Raw genomic sequence first — 12608 nt, 5'->3', positions numbered from 1 at the left:
CAGAGAGTGTTCGAGGTAAGATCCTCTGATTCAAGCTCCTGAACTATGAGTTGCACCCTCACCCCCCCAACACACAGCACACAGCGCTGATGGCTTTTAAACATTTTATTACAAAGTCATTCAGATACAACACAGCGCCAAACGGCCAGAGACATCACAGGAAGCCACAGAGCCTCTCCAGCACCGAGGGGTTCCTGCCGGAGAGGAATATCAGCTCCTTCTTGCCCTCCTCTGTGCGGCCTGCAGGGGGAGACACAAAGTCAGGGGAGAGACGCCAGCCACACTGCACACACTCACACACACACACAGCAAGGGAAGACATACCAGCAACACTGCACACACACAGAGTCAGGGGAGAGACGCCAGCCACACTGCACACACTCACTCACACACACACAGCCAGGGAAGAGATACCAGCAACACTGCACACACACATGGCCAGGGGAGATATACCAGCAACACTGCACACACACAGAGTCAGGGAAGAGATACCAGCAACACTGCACACACCCACACACTGCACACACACCCACACACTGCACACACACTGCACACACACATGGCCAGGGAAGACATACCAGCAACACTGAACACACTCACACACTGCACACACACATGGCCAGGGGAGATATACCAGCAACACTGCACACACACAGAGTCAGGGAAGAGATACCAGCAACACTGCACACACTCACCACACACACTCACACACTCTCACACACTCTCACACACTCTCACACTCAGAGTCAGGGGAGAGACGCCAGCCACACTGCACACACTCACTCACACACACACAGCAAGGGAAGACATACCAGCAACACTGCACACACTCACACACTGCACACACAGAGTCAGGGAAGAGATACCAGCCACATTGCACACTGCACACACACACCCACACTCGTGGGGTCACACCAGCGGCAGGCGGGGCGTACTGTGTGGGTGCTGTAACCAGTGCCGGTCGAGGTAGTACTGATAGCAGCTCTCGAACTCCTTCTGGCTGTACTCGGACACTGGCACGGGGACGAAGGGCTCCAGGGCCTCGAACCCCTCCTGGAGGACAGAGAGGGAGAGGACAGACACGGTCAGCTCCCCTGGCCTCCATGCTCACCTGAGAGGCCGGTCTGAAAACGCAAGAGTGACCTCTGACCTTTCCCAGGAGCTCTTGGGGCAGGTATGCGGAGCGGGGGGTGTAGAGTGAGCCAGTTTGGGTCACCGTGGTGATGACAGCCCCCCCACACTGAAGGGACAGAGAGAGATCCAGTATCAGCACTGCATCAATTTCAATTTCAAGTTTAAAACCAAACTAAATTCAGTGTGAATCCTGTCTAAAGGCAGGGTGAATACATTTTACTTCAATTCAATAAGAATTATCTTTTACACTGTTAATATCTAAACGGATTTTGGAGCAAATGTGGATCCAGTGTGAACAAGATCTGAATTCACAGCGAAGATGGTGTGAATCCTAGTGGGAATGGGATCTGAATGAAATATGAATCCAGGGGGAATGGGATCTGAATGAAGTATGAATCCAGTGGGAATGGGATCTGAATGCCGTGTGAATCCAGTGGGAATGAAATCTAAATTAAGTATGAATCCAGGGGGAATGGGACCTGAATGAAATATGAATCCAGGGGGAATGGGATCTGAATGCCGTGTGAATCCAGGGGGAATGAGATCTGAATGCCATGTGAATCCAGTGGGAATGGGATCTGAATTCAGAGTGAAGACACTAAATTCAGTGTGAATCCTGTCTAAAGGCAGGGTGAATACATTTTACTTCAATTCAATAAGAATTATTTTTTACACTGTTAATATCTAAACGGATTTTGGAGCAAATGTGGATCCAGTGTGAACAAGATCTGAATTCACAGCGAAGATGGTGTGAATCCTAGTGGGAATGGGATCTGAATGAAATATGAATCCAGGGGGAATGGGATCTGAATGAAGTATGAATCCAGTGGGAATGGGATCTGAATGCCGTGTGAATCCAGTGGGAATGAAATCTAAATTAAGTATGAATCCAGGGGGAATGGGATCTGAATGAAATATGAATCCAGGGGGAATGGGATCTGAATGCCGTGTGAATCCAGGGGGAATGAGATCTGAATGCCGTGTGAATCCAGTGGGAATGGGATCTGAATTCAGAGTGAAGACACTGTAAAGTGCTCAGTGCTCACCCAGTCATTTCTGAGCATCTTCCTCAGGTTGTGGACCAGGGTCAGCTCCTCGGGGGCCACCTGGGGAGAGACAGAGGCGAGGGTTCAAAGGCCACGGTCAGGGGCAGGAGGAGGGGGGGGCGCGGGAGGGCCGTACCGGGCTCTTGTCCTCCTTGCGCAGCGTGGTGCGGCCCCAGAGAGCGTTGGCCCCGTCCACCGCCACCGCCAGCCGGAACGCCCCTCCCCCACACTGGCCGCGCAGCTCCCTCATCAGGGCGGAGGCCACGTCGCTGCTGCTCTTGACGCGGGTCAGGCCCTGCGGCGCGGAGAGAGAGAGAGAGAGAGAGGGGGGGGAGAGAGCTTGCTCGCTCGGCTCGTCGCGCACGCTGTCCCCCCCCCCCAGCCGCCCCAGGGGGTACCCCAGCCTCACCTGGTCCACCAGCTCCCCTAGTGGCCGGCCGGCGTCGGTGCTCTCCCTCTTACTCCACACGTACTGCCGAGTCGTCTTGATCTGCCCAGAAGGGAAGAGGGGGGATGTGACAGGTGGGGACCACAGCCCTGCCTGTCCTGTACTACACCAGCAGCCAGCAGCTCACAGCAGCAGCAGCGAGCCTGGTCAGTACCTGGGTGGGAGACCTCCTGGGAAAGCTAAGGCTGCTGCTGGAAGAGCAGTTAGTGGGCCTAGTAGGGGGCGCTCTGTGTGGGTCCTAATACCCCATTATAGTGACGGGGACACTATACTGTAAAAAATGGTGCCAACCTTCAGATGTGGCATAAAACCCAGGTCCTGACTGTCTGTGGTTATTAAAAATCCCAGGGTGTTTCTCGAAAAGAGTAGGGGTGTAACCCCGGTGCCCTGGCCAGTATTCCCCCTGGCCTTTACCAGTCATGGCCTCCTAATAATCCCCGTCTCTGAACTGGCTTCATCACTCTGCTCTCCTCCCCACTGAGAGCTGGTGTGTTGGGAGTGTACTGGTGCACTATGGCTGCCATCACATTGTCCAGGTGGGGCTACACACTGGTGGAGGGGAGTCCCCATGACCCGTAAAGCGCTTTGAGTGGAGTGTCCAGACCTGTGCCGTGTACGTGTAAGGAATTATTATGAAATATAGATGCTATACCTGCGCCAGGAAGCGCTCATTGGTGACCCGGAAGTTGCGAAGCCACTGCGAGGCCTGGATTGGCTGATCGAAGCGAGAGGGGCGGGAAGAGGAGGGTAAGAGTTCACGGCAATTCTTCACCCAGAGGTGAGCTGGCAGGGAGACAGGGAGAGAGAGTGAGGGTGTGTGCAGTGAGATGTGGTGAAATGGCACAGGAGCAGTGAGTGTGATGTGTGGTGAGAGAGTGTGTGTGTAGCGTAAGAGGTTTCAGAGCAGTGAGTGTGATGTGTGGTGAGAATGTGTGCTCAGTGTGAGAATGTGTGTGTGTGGCGTAAGAGGTTTCAGAGCAGTGAGGGTGAGAGAGCGATACAGGAGTAGTGGGGGTGTGCACAGAGTGAGAGAGTGCGTGTGTGTGTGTGTGTGGTGTAAGAGGTACCACAGCAGTGAGGGTGTGTGCAGTGTGAGAGTGAGAGAGGGCGAGCGGCGCGCAGCAGAGCTCTCACCATCAGGAACATGCAGGATCACCCATCCCTGCGAGCTGCAGTAGTGCAGAGCGTGACACAGAGACAGAGTCTTCCCACTGCCCTTCTCCCCATCTCACACACAGCGGTCAAGGAAAGTCACACCGTCCGCTCAGGGCACTGGGGCAGCAACAGGGACTGAACAGCACAGGGGCAGCAACACTGGGGCAGAAACAGGGACCGAACTGCACAGGGGCAGCAACACTGGGGCAGAAACAGGAGATGGACAGCAAAGGGGCAGCGACACTGAGGCAGAAACAGGGACCGAACTGCACAGGGGCAGCAACACTGGGGCAGAAACAGGGACTGAACTGCACAGGGGCAGCAACACTGGGGCAGAAACAGGGACTGAACTGCACAGGGGCAGCAACACTGGGGCAGAAACAGGAGCCGGACAGCACAGGGGCAGCAACAGTGAGAGTGTCAGAGCTCCCCCTGTATGTGCCGGGGGGTAGTGCAGGATACAGAGCACGTAGCGCAGGCTGGGCTGGGAGTAATCGGCCCGCTTCAGGTATCCAATCAGCTCCAGCGCCGGTTCCCGCACCATCACACACGCCTCATTGAACGTCTGGATCTGAGAAAGAGAGACTGTGAATACAGGTGCAGCTCACTGCAGACACACTCGCACGCTGGACAGAGACGCTCACTGCAGAGACACACTCGTACACTGTATAGACACACACACTGGACAGACGCACTCGCACACTGTAAGGACATGCACACTGGACAGACGCACTCGCACACTGTATAGACACACACACTGGACAGACACACTCGCACACTGGACAGACACACCCAGGACACTCGCACACTGGACAGATGCACTCGCACACCGTAAGGACATGCACACTGGACAGACACACTCGCACACTGTATAGACACACACACTGGACAGACACACTCGCACACTGTGTAGACACACACACTGGACAGACACACTTGCACACTGGACAGACACACCCAGGACACTCGCACACTGGACAGACACACTCGCACACTGTAAAGACACACACACTGGACAGACACACTCGCACACTGTATAGACACACACACTGGACAGACACACTCGCACACTGGACAGACACACCCAGGACACTCGCACACTGGACAGATGCACTCGCACACCGTAAGGACATGCACACTGGACAGACACACTCGCACACTGTATAGACACACACACTGGACAGACACACTCGCACTCACACAGGCCCAGACTCTGTACCTGCTGCTGGTAGCGGGGCGGCAGGCCGTGGGGGAACAGGGTCTTCACCTCTGCGGGGGGCAGTGTGTAGAACTGGCCGGCGTGCCGCTCGGAGTGCTGGCCCTGCGCGGACAGGAACACCGTCAGTCAGGGAATCGGACACCAGCGCCGCCCTGTCGCCGGACCGGCGCCACTCACCGGGTCCGCCTCCGAGGTTCTGAAGATGGCCCGGCTGCCACCGGCCGCTGCCTCTGCTGGACTGGCGGCTTGCAGCTGGACCGCGCGGCTCCCGGCGGCCTGGGGCATGGGCTCGGTTTCCACGGCAACGCCCAGCGGGCCTCGCGAGGAAGGCCAGACACTCGCAGTCAGCGGGCGGCCCAGGGCCCGGCTCAGCCTGGACAGAGCCATGATCTGGACAGAGACAGAGACAGGGTTATTCTCCTGACAGGGCCCGGTGCTGATCCGAACCCCTGCCTGGGCACCCGGTCTCTAGGGGGCGCTGTGGCACCTGGGCTGGACTGCCCTCTGCTCTGCCCTATTTACAGGAAAGACCAGCCAGAGAGGTGGCACACGTGTAACGCTGTCTGCCGCTGAACAGGCTCGCAGTGGGGTGACCCCGAGGAGCAGGGCAGCCTGGCGCACACGCGAGTCGAACCCGGGAGCAGCTCCTGCTCACCGACGGCGGGTCAGACGGATCAGCGCACCCGCACAAGCTATTCCTGTGTCCTGCGTGGATTCAGCACGCAGAGGTGTGAACTGGCGGTGCCGATAGGGCTGCTTTTCACCAGACCGCCCTTAAATCCTCCGGTGGTGCTTTCGGAGGCGTCCGGACTGCAAAAACAGCGCGGAGCAAGAGGAACATCCATTCTCTCGAAAATCCTTACCTAAAGGACGCACTCCTTCCTGCTAAAAGAAAACACCGTCACGGCTTTATCAGTCGCACTCCGGAACCCTATGGGCTTCCTAGTCAGCCCCTGGGTAAAAGACAAATTCTCCTCCGCTAACCTCAAGACAGGTCACGGTGTTTTCCTCATGGGTGCCGCCATCTTTGTTTGGGGAAGAGTTACCCGAGAGCGGGGGGTGGGAGTTAGGGGCATGGAGCCTGCGCAGTTGGGGAGCGACCCTCCCCTCCTCTCTCGCGTCGCGGAGAGCCTGGGCTTGTTTGTTTCTGCGCGGTGAGCGACGCGCAAGGTGCCCACGGGCCCGCAGGGTGAAGGGGAGGGTGCCACGGTCGTCTGGTGCGTGTTTTGGGGGGGGGAAATACATAAATATTTGGGGGGCAAGAACACGTGTGTGCGTGTGTGAGTGTGAGAGAGAGCCTTTCCACGTTAGGAGTCCTCCCTCCCTCCCGTCTCCCAGACAGCGCAGAACATTCCCGAACAGCATCCTGGGAATGCGAGATTCCATCTTGGCTGGGCTAAATAAATAAATAATTTCGAAAAAAAAAAACGAGGGACAGACAGCGCTCGTGTGTGTATGTGTACCCCCCTCCCTCCTCTCTCTCTCCCCCCCCCCCACCACCACCACACACCAGACACACAACACTCACACACCGCCTCCCCCCCCCCGGCCTCTTTGACCGAGAAATCCCCGGACTCGTATTGACAGGATCGATCCCGATCCGCCGATGCCGGCCTCTGCTTTTTTTCAAATGCGGGTCGCGCCGGTGCCGTGAGTGTGAGGCGAGAAAGAGAGAGAGAGAAAGAGAGAGAGAGAGGGAGACGACGAGGACACGGGCCCGGTTCGGAGATGGAAGCCCGGATCGGGACTCCGGGAGCGGGCGAGAGACACGGCGGAGACCGCTAAGCGCCGGAGGAGGAGGAGGAGGAGGAGGAGGGGAGATCCATTTCGGGGCTACTCGACAGCGCGGCCGCCATTTTGTTCGCTGCTAGTTTTCGCTGCCTTTTCTGTGCCCCCAATCAGCGTTTTCAGTTTCTTTGGGGGGGTGTGTGTGTATGTGTATGCGTGTTGGTGACTTTCGCTGTTGTCGGTGGGGGTTTTGTTGTCCCCCCCCCCCCCCTTCTCCTGGTTTGGGTGAGTTTTGCCTTTTCTATGAAGAAATTCGGAGCGAGAATAACAGAAGCTGTCGGACACACACGCAGATATATCCACGCACAACGCGACACATACAGATACAGACACGCACACACACCCGAGCCCACGGACCAATTGAAGGTTGGACAGCGGAAAAAAGCCCCGACGATACCCAAATCCTTCGGAACATGACAGACCCCAGCCGTCCCTGCGAGACGCAGGAGGGACCGGGAGAGGACAGAGGGTGAGGCAGCGCCACGCCAGGATTTCTGCGCCGATCCCGGGATCTCTCCCGGATGACTCGTGTTTCTGCGGGAATTGGGGATTTTCGTGCTGAAGGCTCTTCGGACGGCGAGGCGCCCGGGTCTGACAGTGTGTGCGTGGCTCCGGCCGGATCGCCGAGCCCCTCCGCCTGGGCTTGTCCCACCGCCTCGGACGCGCATCTTTCCGGGCCGAACCCGGGAATTTGTTGGGGTGGGGGGGGGAGAGAACCCATCAAGCCCGGATTTGTTACCGCCGCCGTCTTTTGCCATTATTTCCACAGCCCGTCAGATGGGAGGATGTTGATTCAGACGGCGCTGGATTGATAATGTGAACGCCGCTCGGATTGGAAACGAGGTAAAAAAAAATGTGGTCGGGGACGCAGATTTAAGAAATATCTGGATGCTTGTAGCCCTTGACGAAGCCCTCTTTGCCGCTCGCCTCCTTGCAGCGGCGCTTGTTCGCGGACTGCGCCGTAAGCAGCCCGAGTCCTGGCTATTACCTGTGTAGCCTCATTTTACGAGGAGCTGGGCAGGTTGGGATTAAGACAGTAAACATACGTGTCCCTGCGCCCGGAGAGAAACGTACGAGGCGGCGCGTTTTGTCGGACGGTGCGACTTGTTTTCGCCAGTGTGCGCTCTGGACTGTGGAGCGGGGGGACCAGGCGGCCGGCTCTGCGCCCCGTCCGGGTCCGAGAGGAGTGACCCAGCGGGGCTACTAACACGGGGGGCAAGCCTGCTCTCCCCCCCCGGGCACCGCTGGAGGGTCCGGAGAGCGGGGAAACGGCGGGGCGGAGCGCCTCACGGCTGGCGAAGGGGGTCGCCCACCTCCTGTTTTTTTGGGGGGGCCTGCCGGGTCCGGGTCCGAGAGTCCGCTCACTCGCGGCTGCCAGAACCCCCCTGGCCCTGGTTTCCGTGTGGATAAAACACGGGTCGCGGGGCAGGGATGGTGGCTGCGTCACCCGACGTCCGCTGTCGTCTGTCGTAGTAGCCACGCAAGACAAAATTGCGAACTCTTGCGGGACGCTGCAGCCGTGACAGTGAGCGGAGTCACTCCTGACAGGAGCGGGCGCCCCACGCGGGGCCGCAAAACTCTTGTTCACGGCGGCCCCACGGCGCAGTGACGTCACCGCCACCCCGCCGGGGGTCGCGGGCAGGTGCGGGGCAGGTGCGGGGCTCGAGCCGGATCGGCCCGGCCTCCTCCACCCGAGTGTGCAAAGGGGGCGTCACGCGTGGACAGGTGTGCAGGGGAAACGTGGTAAAAAGACCAGCGTGCGTGTGCGCACAGAATCCCCGTGCTCCGGACCTCTCGGGGGTCAGCGGGCCGGCCGGGGGTCTGCTGGTGCCGTAGCCGGGCAGCAGGAAGAGGGAGTGGACCGGGGGGGGGCGTACAGCGGCGCGGTCTGAGGGCTCTCCTCCGGCTGCAGACCTGGGCGCCGGGGTGTTGTGGCGTATCTGAATTTCACAGGACAGCGTGTGCAGAGAGGGGAGGAGAGGGGGGGGTCTGTGCTGTTTACTACATCTCTCTCTCCTCACCGTGTCGGGCTGCTCTCTGTTTCTGTGCTTCCTGCCTCTGCGCTCTCCCCTCTCTCTGTCTCCCTCACGCTGTCTGTCTGTCCCTCAGTGGTCCCACACTCCTGTCTGTCTGTCATTGATCCTGCATAGCTGTCTCCCTCACAGCTGTCTCTCTCTCTCTCTCAATGGTCCTGCACAGCTGTCTCTCTTTCTGCAGTCCCGCAAAGCTGTCTCTCTCTGCAATCCTGCACAGCTGTCTCTCTCTCTCTCAGTGGTCCTGCACAGCTGTCTCTCTTTCTGCGGTTCCGCAAAGCTGTCTCTCTCTCTCGGCAATCCTGCACAGCTGTCTCTCTCCCTCAGTGCTCCTGCACAGCTGTCTCTCCCTCTCTCGGGGATCTGTCTGTCTCCCAGTATTGGTCCTGTTTTCTCAGTGCAGTGACAATCCTATCAGTGAGACCTGTCTGTCTCTCAGTATTGGTCCTGTGTGCTCAGTGCAGTGACAGTCCCATCAGTGAGACCTGTCTGTCTCTCAGTATTGGTCCTGTGTGCTCAGTGTAGTGACAATCCTATCAGTGAGACCTGTCTGTCTCTCAGTATTGGTCCTGTGTGCTCAGTGTAGTGACAGTCCCATCAGTGAGACCTGTCTGTCTCTCAGTATTGGTCCTGTGTGCTCAGTGTAGTGACAGTCCCATCAGTGAGACCTGTCTGTCTCTCAGTATTGGTCCTGTGTGCTCAGTGCAGTGACAGTCCCATCAGTGAGACCTGTCTGTCTCTCAGTATTGGTCCTGTGTGCTCAGTGTAGTGACAGTCCCATCAGTGAGACCTGTCTCTCTCGCAGTATTGGTCATGTGTGCTCAGTGTAGTGACAATCCCATCAGTGAGACCTGTCTCTCTCGCAGTATTGGTCCTGTGTGCTCAGTGTAGTGACAGTCCCATCAGTGAGACCTGTCTCTCTCGCAGTATTGGTCATGTGTGCTCAGTGTAGTGACAATCCCATCAGTGAGACCTGTCTCTCTCGCAGTATTGGTCCTGTGTGCTCAGTGCAGTGACAGTCCCATCAGTGAGACCTGTCTGTCTCTCAGTATTGGTCCTGTGTGCTCAGTGCAGTGATGGTCCCATCAGTGAGACCTGTCTCTCTCTCAGTATTGGTCCTGTGTGCTCAGTGCAGTGATAGTCCCATAAGTGAGACCTGTCTGTCTCTCAGTCTTGGTCCTGTGGTCTCAGTGCAGTGACAGTCCCATCAGTGAGACCTGTCTGTCTCTCAGTATTGGTCCTGTGTGCTCACTGTGTTTTCAGTGCAGTGACAGTCCCATCAGTGAGACCTGTCTGTCTTTCAGTGCAGTGATGTTCCCATCAGTGAGACCTGTCTGTCTCTTAGTATTGGTCCTGTGTTCCCAGTGCAGTGACAGTCCCATCAGTGAGACCTGTCTGTCTCTCAGTGCAGTGATGTTCCCATCAGTGAGACCTGTCTGTCTTTCAGTATTGGTCCTGTGTTCTCAGTACAGTGATAGTCCCATCAGTGAGACCTGTCTGTCTCTCAGTGCAGTGATGTTCCCATCAGTGAGACCTGTCTGTCTCTCAGTATTGGTCCTGTGTTCCCAGTGCAGTGATAGTCCCATCAGTGAGACCTGTCTGTCTCTCAGTGCAGTGATGTTCCCATCAGTGAGACCTGTCTGTCTTTCAGTATTGGTTACGTGTTCTCAGTACAGTGACACCCATCAGCGACACCTGTTTCTATTTTAATATTGGGTCCTATGTTGTTATTGCCAGGTTTTGAGATCTGTTTGTCTATCTAGTAGTCTGGTAATATTCAAGATAGATTGTTGTTTGAGTTTGCTTCCTAGTTGTATTAAAGATTCCTGACAAGACTTTATCAGACACTGAGAACTTAGTTTGAATATTATGTACCTCTGTCTTATGGTCTCAGAGTTCAGTATAGTTGCAGTGGTGTAATTGCAGCTGTATTACAGTTGTACTGCAATATAGTATAATTCAGATGTTGCTTTATTACAGGTTTTCTTCATTATTGCAGTATAAGTGCAGCTTTAGTACGGATTTGCTACGTTATAGTGCATTTATAGATTTAAAATGTTTTTTACAGTAAATTAGTTTTATTATAATTGTATTCTAGTATTCCGCAGTGTCCTTCTGCCTTTTTAACATTCCACTATATTTGAAAGTCCAGTCTGTACTGTAGCTGTGTGCGTACTGTCTCCACTGTCCAGTCTGTGTGTGTGTGCTGTCTCCACTCTCCACTCAGGGACAGTTACTGTAGTTTTGTGTGTGAGTGTGTACCGTCTCCACTGTCCAGTTCTGTACATTTTATTTGTCATATGCACAAGTGCAATGAAATAGTCATTTTCAATGTGTGCTGTGATACAAAGCCATTAATGAAACATCAACACATAAACACAGAAACTCAGTAGCAACAAACAACAAAAACATGAGTCCAGTCAGGGACAGTTAGTGGAGTTGTGTGTGTGTTTGTACTGACCTTTGTTCTGGTCTCCTGTTGTGGTGAGCTCTGTGGAATGAGCACTGTGTTGTCTCGAGCCTGTGTGGTCAGGAGATCACACACTGGGCTGCAGCTCGAGTGAGTTTCCTCTCCCAGTAGGACTGGGAGCTGTTCTGGTTCTGACAGGTGTGGGAACTCGGGGATTAAATTGGTTATTTTAGGGAAGAATGTTTGTCTAACCCCAGAGTATTTCTCACTGTACAGCAGAAAGTGCACCTCTGTTTCTGCTTCTCCCTGCTGGCAGTGGGAGCACAGCCTGTCCTCTCTGGACAGCCAGGTCTGCCTGTGTCCAGTGTCTGTGGACAGACTGTGGTCAGTGATTATATCCTCTCTGGGCAGCCAGATCTGTCTGTGTCCAGTTTCTCTGTCCAGGCTGTGGTCAGTGAGTCTGTACTTGGTCAGGGTCTGTTTCTCTTTGCTGTCTCTTACCCTGGTGGGATACTGTATTCAGCTTGTGTGTTGTCTGTTTAGGGTCCTGTAGCATTCCAGTTTGTGTTGTGTGTGTGTGTGTGTGTCCCAGGCTTGTGCTGTGATTGCTTGACTAGGACTGGTGTTGCTGAGGCTGGCTGGTGTCAGTGAGCTTCAGGACCAGCTGGCTGAGGGGCTCTTCTCTGGGCTCAGCAGGGCCTTGTGGTGGAAGGAGCTCTGGTCGCTGTTTCTCAGGAGTGCCCACTGCTTGATTGCTCTCTGCTGTATATTGATTAGTAATGGGTATTGGCCTATTCGGCCCTGCGCGCAGTGTTAGGAGTTTTTCTCTGCACATGGGGGTTATGTTTACAGAACTGTGTGTGCCGTAGAGGTACCGTACCTGAGGCCTTGAGACCCGACCCGGCCAAGCCCGAATGGTACTGCCAAATTTGAACCCTGAACCCAGAATCGGTCACTCTCGAGCGAGTAGACACGCAGGCGGGCTCTCACGGATGCGGTTTCACGCTGCCCTGCTGGGCTGCTGTGGGCGTGAGTGGAGAGGCAGACCGGTGTGTTGTAGACCTGTGATCCGTCTGGAAGTGGGGAAACGGCTGATAACCGCAGCAGGCGCCTGCTCAACACGCGCGCGCTGTCAGCCCAGCGAAGATCCGCGCAGGTGTGACTGGTTCTGGCTACCCGCCGCGTCATCGCGCCACGCAAGCCAGCACACGGGTGTTTATTGTACAACTTGCACACAGACACGAGAAACGAATGTCTTCTCCTTAAAATAAACTTACAACATAAAGACAGAATCATTCGTTTGCGCTTTTCGGAAGACGGAAGACCCGAACCCGAGCCCGAAGCTGTCCGTGGGAAACCACGGTGCGCAGGGCTC

At 55.7% G+C, this 12608-nt stretch overlaps 1 protein-coding gene across 2 annotated transcripts; it reads right to left on the bottom strand.

The window, feature by feature from the left end:
• Positions 1-90: 90 nt before the first annotated feature.
• dap3 (death associated protein 3) lies at positions 91-6464 on the bottom strand. Of its 2 annotated transcripts, none has more exons than XM_088905135.1 (12): positions 5987-6464; positions 5180-5392; positions 5003-5104; positions 4246-4354; positions 3763-3855; positions 3281-3411; positions 2590-2670; positions 2317-2475; positions 2181-2240; positions 1151-1240; positions 936-1053; positions 91-240 (listed from the first exon to the last, which is right to left on the bottom strand). In XM_088905135.1, exons 1-12 carry the CDS (start codon positions 6386-6388, stop codon positions 155-157), a joined length of 1644 nt encoding a protein of 547 aa, XP_088761261.1. In that variant the 5' UTR covers positions 6389-6464; the 3' UTR covers positions 91-154. The 2 variants fall into 2 exon arrangements, with proteins under 2 accessions (XP_088761261.1, XP_088761262.1); XM_088905136.1 differs by having other exon boundaries at positions 5866-6050.
• Between the last annotated feature and the right edge of the window lie 6144 nt (positions 6465-12608).

This window comes from Atractosteus spatula, chromosome 25 (assembly GCF_055471065.1).
Source record: "Atractosteus spatula isolate fAtrSpa1 chromosome 25, fAtrSpa1.hap1, whole genome shotgun sequence".
Lineage (NCBI taxonomy): Eukaryota > Metazoa > Chordata > Actinopteri > Semionotiformes > Lepisosteidae > Atractosteus > Atractosteus spatula.
Note: the sequence above shows the minus strand (reverse complement) of the source record. Positions and strands in the feature narration are given on the sequence as shown.

Bases quoted from the DNA above. Each gene is read 5' to 3' on its own strand.
- dap3 (XM_088905135.1), bottom strand. From the start codon at position 6,388: ATGGAATCTCGCATTCCCAGGATGCTGTTCGGGAATGTTCTGCGCTGT. The intron at 5,393-5,986 runs GTTAGCGGAGGA...GTCTCTGTCCAG, and splicing joins ACACCGTGACCTGTCTTGAG to ATCATGGCTCTGTCCAGGCT. The intron at 2,241-2,316 runs GTACGGCCCTCC...GTCTCTCCCCAG, and splicing joins GCAAGGAGGACAAGAGCCCG to GTGGCCCCCGAGGAGCTGAC.